At 46.3% G+C, this 8447-nt stretch overlaps 2 protein-coding genes across 2 annotated transcripts; one reads left to right on the top strand and one right to left on the bottom strand.

Annotated features, from left to right (window-relative positions):
• Positions 1–409: 409 nt before the first annotated feature.
• On the top strand, positions 410–2318 carry EMH_0017530 (uncharacterized protein; the record flags this gene model as incomplete). The annotated part of the gene is made up of 5 exons (XM_013500929.1): positions 410–505; positions 746–1129; positions 1470–1650; positions 1758–1929; positions 2030–2318. 5 exons carry the CDS (start codon positions 410–412, stop codon positions 2316–2318), a joined length of 1122 nt encoding a protein of 373 aa, XP_013356383.1.
• A 937-nt stretch (positions 2319–3255) lies between these two features.
• On the bottom strand, positions 3256–3864 carry EMH_0017520 (uncharacterized protein; the record flags this gene model as incomplete). The annotated part of the gene is made up of 1 exon (XM_013500928.1): positions 3256–3864. One exon carries the CDS (start codon positions 3862–3864, stop codon positions 3256–3258), a length of 609 nt encoding a protein of 202 aa, XP_013356382.1.
• Between the last annotated feature and the right edge of the window lie 4583 nt (positions 3865–8447).

Here is an 8447-nt window from a genome sequence, read left to right as displayed (position 1 = left end):
TATATATATATATATATATATATATATATATATATATATATATGTTTGTATCTTTTTTATTTATTTCGTTTGTTTTCTTCCTTTTTGTTTTCTTGTGCTTGGTTGCTTCCTTGGTGGTGTTATTTGTTCTCGTTTGTTTTTTTTTTGTTTGTTTGTATTTCCTCTTCCTTTCTTCTTTCTCCTTCTACAATTTACCTATTTATTTATTTATTTATTTTATTTATTTATTTTATTTTATTTATTTATTTATAACTTAGGCCGCCCCCATCCGTCTGCGTTTGAGGACGAAGAAATTCAAAGAGAATTCAAATTATCAGTTGGCAGAAGAAAGCCAAAACTTTTCTCTACAAAAGCTGCAGCAGCAAACCACGAGGGGGCCCCCCATGGGGGGCCCCCTGGGGCCCCCACGATGGAGGGGCCCCCCAGTAAGACTGAGGAGGGATGGGCTCAGTTTATAGAAAAATACAAACGGCCCCCTGCTGTCTTCAGCCCTTCTCTGCCTTTTGTACGAAGCGAAGGAGGAGGAGGAAGAAGAAGGCGGATGAGAAAAAGAGAAAACCACCAAATAGGTAAACAGAAAAATACACAGACGATTAGGATATTCAAACACAACAACCGTCGCAGCAAACAACACAATAATAAAACATTCTATACACATACAGCATATATATATATATATATATATATATATATATATATATATATATATATATATATATGCTCTGCGGTGTCTGCAGCAGCACAGGAGGCGGCTGCAGAGGCGGAGTCTTACAGAGGAGCGAGAGTGAACGAAGACGAAGACGAAGACGAAGACGAAGACGAAGATGAAGAGGAGGAAGAAGATGAAGAGGAGGAGGAGGAAGAAGAAGAAGCAAACGAAGCAGAAGAAGGAGGAGCAGCCTCAATGAATTTCCCTGAACGCAAGACGGACCCGTATGAGGCACTGTTTGACTACGCCTCTCTCAAAGGCGGAGCTTACCGGGACCTTACCCACGAAGAAGTCATTCGAATGCGGGAGGCCTACCAACAGAAACTTCTCCTAGACAGACGCATCCGCTGGCTTAAGGCCAGGGCACTACCCGACCCAGAAAAAGAAGCAGCAGCTCTCATACGTCAACACGACCCACAAGTACGGCTCTCGCCCTTCTGCCTCCGTGTTAACTTATAATGCCTCCTCTACTCATTCAACCCTTCTCGTTGTGCGCGGGTCTCCGCTTCCTAGCCCTTCTCTTACCTTCATATGGTAATACGGTGGTGTACCATGAATGCTGATGCATGCTGTCAACTTCACATACTATAGGTGCGACGGGACCAGTGCACATCTATGATTTGTTCCGTGTATATATATATATATATATATATATATATATTTATGGATTTATAGGCTTCTCATGTGGAAGTGCAGGCGCAATATGGACACTGTCCTCTCTGAGTTTGGTGAATCTTTGCGTTTCTGCGTGCATTGGCAGACGGAAGATTCTCTTATTAAGAGCTTAGGCTTGGATGATGGTGTGAGGGCAGCGCGCCGTATGGTTCGAATGGAAGCAGATGCGGAACGGCAGGAACTGGCGTCTCGTATTAGAGCAAAGATACGCGAGGAGAAGCTTGCAAATGCAAAACTTATGAAGGCTGCACTGCCTAATGTTCAAGGTGAGAACACGCAGATCTCAGTGAGCCCATCGCAGTCGGAGCATTCGCCAGTGAAGTCAGTGGGACAAATACAATGCGCTTAATTGTCATTCTGCGTTTTGCCTCAGGCCAAATTATAGATCCCATAAAGTTCCACGTGGCGCGAAGAACTGTCCGCCAAGCTCGGCTTTTGCAGTCGCAGCTAGAAGAGTTCCTCACTTGGAACTCGGCAGAGGTCCTCTACGGCCTCCTGGGCGGAGCTTCAGTTTCGATTCATCATGTGGAACAGCAGACTACCAGGTAATTCTGGGCACCTCATACATTACTGGGTATCTTCTGCGTGCAGGTGTGCCAGAGCTGGCGTAATGAAAATTAACACCAGCTTATGAATGTTATTCAGGTCAACGTGTTATGTTTACTTCACCGTCGCGTCTAGGCACGACCCCAAAGATGTGGAGGAGAAGCTGAATCGAGCTGCACCGCATCTACGAATGCAGATGGCAAGGCGTTTAGAACTGGGGTATACACCTGCGTTTCGCTTCATACACCATTCAGAAGACGAGCTAATCGATAAGCACATGCTTTCCAAGTGGGCAAACGAACGCCCAGTCCGCGATGCGAATGCAAGAAAACAGAAACAACAAGTCGTTGCAGCCACATGGGGAGCAACCATGAAGGGAACTGTCTGACATCTACCTGAACGAGCTTGCAGATTAGGTCTATGCATCGTTGGATCGAATTCGTTGTCAAACGCAGACCCCAATTGACAACTGTTAGCCTTTTTGGAGGTAGGGGATGTGAACATATGGCGATTTTTTTGATAGGCTTTAATGCTTTCACATTTGCAACAGGAAACGTTCGTCTGGGACGATTTGAATGGCCAAGTGCGTATTGGCTGGAGCAGCACGAGACGTGCATTTGCTGGGAATATTCTAAAATGTGGTATGCTGTGTTCGATCCCACATGCGCGCGCACTTGCTCGACACATGTTGACATTAATTGGAAATTTTTGCGTTTTCCACAGTCCTTGAAAATCATTGCTGAAGCCTTTAGGAGCACAGTTAGCAGTTCAGTTTTTCCCAAGACGTGTTCTTCGGCTTACCGGCCCCGCTGGACGAAGGCTTGTCGAAACGGTCGCGAGTAATCGCGCACCAACACCCTGCATATGGGATTGCCAAGCCCTAAAAGTTCATATGTGTAGAGAACTATCTTACCACTTTCCAAGGTCTGCTAGAATGACCACAGGGTCTCCGGGGTAGAGGATAGTGCCTTTCCACTTGCAGTAGCGATCCACGCTAGCAGTTCGTCTTGCGTACATTTTTGTATGCTTGAACATTTTCCTGAATGCATCAGGGACGGCAACAGTGGGTACGTATCCTAACTCTCCGCATCTGGTGCGGCAAAACGCCCAGGAAGTGTTCTGGATGTTAATTAAACATAGACAATTGGAACAACTCAGTAGGCACTATTGTCATCTATCCCACCGTGACGGAAAAAAGGTATATTTCATCTCCACAGTTTACGCTAAGAGTCCCTGGCTCGTCGCTCTCGTAATTTTGCTCAACAGTAACTAGAATATCCTGCGATCGTCGAGGCTTGAGAAGCTGCATACGTTGGACAATATTGTTAACTGACCTCTACTGCCCAGTACTCGAATTCGTGCGACGGATAATTTCTTGCAAACACATTAGTGGGCTCTTCGTAAGACTGCGACTCCCCTTTCGTAGCAATCCAGGCTTGCAACTGTTTTTCAATGTTTTTGTCATAGGCAGTTGTTACGGCATTTGATGCTCCGACGGGGCAACTCTCTCCATTGTTCGTGTTGCCGGTATCAGCAGCCTCATGGTGACGTTGGCCTTCTAATGCATCGATGTATGATAATCTGATTTCATGTTCTCCATCCGATGTGTTGGAGTTAAAGCACATGTGGTTCGTTTCATTGTTCGTTGATGCTGGTCCACTTTCGTTTTGTAGTGCCTCCGTTGATTGTTGTTCGCCCTCTCTAGATGCGACATCGTCACTGACCGCATGCGTCGGCGAGTCTGTTCGTTCTTCAAAATGGAATTCCAGTTGAGAGCAATCGGAGAGTAGACCTTCGTGAGCGTTGTCTGTTGAACACTCCATTTCGGAATCTCTATTCTGGAAGAAATTTGATGTATTCTCTGCTTGGAACCAGTCGCTGTCTTGTTCAAATCTTGTGACCACGGCGGCTCCGCAATCCTCGACGGACGGCATCACTGCAACAAGGCTATCTTGTCGGCTTTGAGAATCTGACCTTTCACTACATTGCAAGTAATGTACCTGAAAGTGCTAGCTTAAGGAAATGGAATGCATGTAGAGTTAGCTCTGTCATACACTTGAGTTTGCTGAGTCGTTCGCTTCAGATTGGGCAGCTGATACTGTGTAATCGGCTCTCTTCGACTGTCGCTGCTGATCATCATGCTGGCACGAATTGGGATCCACTGGGCTACCCATCATATGCAGAGTAGTGCAGGCGTGCTGTGGCGAGTTGGTTTCTACATGGTCATCCATTGTCTCTACTTCAGGGAGGGAACCTGGGCTTTCCGTGTCTATGTTTCCTTCACAGCTGCCGGGTATAACTGTGCTCCCCGTTACTTCATCGTTTCCACGTGGAAACCCAAGCATATCATCGCCCTCTTGCTGCCCATCTGCAGCTCCAAACACCTCCATAGCCGCCTCTAGAAGGTATTCTGGCTGAGCCGTTCTTGAATGTCTCAGTTCCGAACGAAACAACATTCTCAGAGCTGAAAATGTCCGAAGGTCTACAATCCTGTGCCCAGTTGACGTTTGAATGTTTGTAGTAAATTTCTTGTATGCAATCGTCTTTCTTACCACGTGCCGATGGCAAACAATCCGGAGGAACCCCCAATCTCGAAGCCATCTGCCATCTCGAAGACATCGTACACCCTTGCGTCGGACGGGGCAAGGGAGACAATCCATCGAAACGCTTTCTAGGAAATTTCGTATTGCCTTATTTGTTGCAGAAAAACCTGGAACACGACGTACGTGTTTGCGAACTGTAACATATCCGTAGGGACCGAATCCCCCATTACTGTAGGCATTGACAGTGAGGAACATTTGCAGCAAGCGGGGAATATATTTCTTTACCTTTCGATACGCACAGCTGGAACGTTTTTAACAAGGAGCAGAGAAGGTATCATATGTTGATCTCTCAGTGCTATTGCTTTCTCAAAAGCTTCGCCAGCACCGCGCAGGTCAACTGCGAGTCTAGAACAGAAGGAATTGCAAACGATGAACTTTGCTTTCAAGAAATGTGGGAACTCACTGAATTCCTGTGAAAACAAGGGCTAGAGTTTCTTTAGCAAAATAAATATCCTTGACGCTCTCCACATGGGGACTAAAGAAAAACACAGTTGAATCATCGAAGTAACTTAAAAAAATTCCAGTTTACACTCACGCATGTAACAAGGGAGAAGAAACTTGAACAACAGAGTGAAATCCATCTGTTTGTGCAGCAACTGAAGCAACACCGGGAACGCTGTCCGCCAGGCTCAGTGCAGGAAGGTTGAAATATGCCCAGAGGCATTGAGGNGTCGCCCTGGGAGGAGATTCTTGAGCATTCCCCCAAAACATTGGCAGCTCAGGCCTCGCATCGGTTGAGTGTGTCGTCACTTCTGGATTCGCATATTCTCCAGGAAGAGGACCTGTGTTTGATCCACTTTCGTTTGTTTCTTCTGATCCTCCATGTCCTGTATTCCCAGTTGTGCGTGGCAGCTGCTGCTGTTGCCCGCTTATCTCCGTAGAAGCCATCGTCTAAACTGAGCGATTGAAGTTTCTATCAAGTTCTATGTAAATGTGAGTGATCACGCGAGCCAAACTCAATTTGAAAAAAACCAGATTTTCCACAAGTGAATGCCGCCAATTCAATGAAATGGCGCTGCTTGTACGTACACCGCGCGTTTTAGTTCTTGACGCTCAATTTGTGCGTCACTTCTTTTCTTTCGTGCTGGTTTCCGCTTGCAGAAACTTTGATACGTGCCTGTCGATCCGTAAAGAAACTTATTTCGTGACACATTTTTCTGAAAAAAAGAGCATAGTCGAAGCTCGCCTTACCCTGCATTCACCGTCTAGAACAGTGCAGATGGATTCTATGAGGGGCTGGCCAATACCCCAGCGTTCTAGTGAACCCTGCGAATTCATATTGATACCTGAATCAACTTGTTGGCCTAGTGGCCTCCAATCACGCAGTAAACATTCAAGATAGTCATGAGAAAACGTACTCGCCTTTTCGACGTTGTCAAGAGGTGTTAGTGTAGCTGGAAAATTTACTACCATGATACGCGTATCCACACAGGAGTTGCGTCACCATGCTGTTGCGTATGGTTGCATACTCCATATACAGCCAGTCACCGCTTTGATAAGCCGGGTATTACCTTCCTGGATATTTTGTTCTCTAGATATAATCATGTTGTCCAGGGTAAATCCTTATGTTTGACGTTGTAACGTTCACCTTTACTTGGGCGCGGGCTGGCTACTGATCAACTAGGTGGTGGCTACAGTGTTAGCATATGTGGTTGCTTTGCAGCAGCAGCTGTAGCGAGGGCTGCTGCAGCACATGACAGGCTGCTCCCTCTCCTCTTCCTCGCCAGGCTCTTCTGTCAACTCGCCTGGAACGGGAGCGGAAGGTTGTTGGCGGTATCGGGGGGCATTCGTCCCCAGTGATTTCAGTGCATTTCAACTTACGACGGTGCTTGGCTAAGATCAAGGATTCTCGTTGAATATGATGCCTCTTGTACCAACTACTTTGAGTGGGCGAACTGTTGCTACAGCCAAATGGTTTACATTTTGCATTACAGCAACGGGAAGATTAGCTTGCTGCTGAAGGCAGTTTCTGTCGAGCCGTGTCTCCACTGCTTTTAGATGAAATAAATCGCAGCGATAATGTCCTCGGAGGACAAAGGTTAAGGACGGAAACGTTCCCACAAGATAATGCAGGTCACATCGGCAGCCGCGTCAATGGCACGGGGTCGCAAAAAGAAGTGGCGCTTATTTGATTATAGCCCGTTGCTTATCAAGCATTGAAAGTATTCAGGTGACCTTTCGTCTGAACCACAGACTAGGGCGAAGTTGCCCCGAATTTTCCAGCCTTATTGGATTGCCGAAGTTATATATAAAGCAGTCAATAATATGCCTGTAGTGCTGGGTATTGGGAGCATCACATGCAAGATGAGGAGAGCGAAGACCAGATGGTTCCTTGCTACTTGTTCGTTGCTGCTCTGTGTCTGGCCTGTCATGTGGTCGACGTGAACAACTGCCCAGCTGTCGCTGCGGGTTGCTGCTAGGCGGCTGTGTGAGTCTGTGGCAAAGTATAGTTAGAGTGGCGTTGGCTCTGGCAACGGTGGTAGTGGCGTTACGATGGTCACCCCATAGAGGCATATACTATTGGCTACGCTGCAGGCGAAGTTCGTCTGAATATGCTGCGTTGTGCGGCTGCTACAGCCTGTTTGTTGCACGCCAGGTAGTACAAGTGTAGTGCCAGCGGTGTAGCGGGATGCATCTATCCCCGAAACTGTAAGAAAGTAGCCCGCTAACCGAACTCCTGAGACTATTTAGCTAATATAATTCAAAGAAAGATGAAAAAAAAACGGAAAAGCGAAAGTTTTTGCCCCAAAAGTACCGCCAGAGGCTGTACTTGTTCGCCGGCCTCGACTCGTACAAACAGCTGGCGGTTGCTGGTTTCTTGCATATAGAGGTTCATAAGAAAGCAGCGACAGAGAAAAACGAGTATATAAAAGGCTGTAAATAAAGATAAAGAGTTGTTTATTATAAATAAAATAAAATTTAGATTGTTTTTATACAGCGATCCTGCAGCTGGGGAGCCTGGCGTAGCTAGCGGTCCCCCCTGGGTGTTGTTGTTCGGCTCACATAGAACAGGNTGCAATCTATACAAAAAACTCTGCGTACTGACATGTGGTAGTGCGGCCGGCACTACTACTACTACACCTCCTGTGTCGCTGCTGCTGGCTGCTGCTAGGCGGTGGGGGGCGGGGTGATGTTTAATGTGTGTAGGGGGCTTAAAGAACGGCAAAAGCTGCGTTAATATGTTTATCGCATAGAGGAATATATTATTGGCTGCGTTGCAGGTAAAGTACGTCTGAGTAAGCTGTGTTTTGTGGCTGCTGCTGCCTGTTGCGCGCCAGGCAGTAGTTGTAGTGGTGTTGTATATATATAGGAGTCTAGCTGTTTGCTTCACCTTCGTGGGAAATATGTTTATAAATTTTATTAAATATATCTGAAATATATATTTCTTTTTTATTTATTCTCATTTCAATATATTTACCCCATCAGCAGCATCGATAACTGCAGGATTCGTGTTGCTGCTGTCGGCTCGGTATTCAGCTGCCGACACAGGGCAGAGAAGCAGCCATCCTGCTGCTGTTTCTGTTGTTTTTTTTTTCTTTAATTTAATAAAATATCTTTTATAATGTATAATTCTACATTTATGTGTATTTGTGAAAACTAGAACCACTCCTATTAGGTGCAGCTGAGCCGGCACGGCGCAGCAGCATCAGCATTTGTATATTGCGGCTGCGCCTCTAACCTTACCTCTCTGTCTGTTGTTTTTCTTTTTTTTTTCCTTTATTTCAGATCATCAACGCACCAAAAACAATTATATATATCCTCCGCTGCAGCATAAACACAAAGCAGCAACCAGCAGCAGCAGCAGCAGCAGCAGCAGCAGCAGCAAGTCACCATGGCTCCCGCCGCAGAGCTGCAGGCTTTAAAGGAAACCCTAATCAACGAGCTCAACCAGGGGCATCTCTTTCCCCCGAATA

The sequence above is a fragment of the Eimeria mitis genome, genomic scaffold, assembly GCF_000499745.2.
Source record: "Eimeria mitis Houghton genomic scaffold, Emh_scaff606, whole genome shotgun sequence".
In the NCBI taxonomy this organism is placed as follows: domain Eukaryota; phylum Apicomplexa; class Conoidasida; order Eucoccidiorida; family Eimeriidae; genus Eimeria; species Eimeria mitis.
Note: the sequence above shows the minus strand (reverse complement) of the source record. Positions and strands in the feature narration are given on the sequence as shown.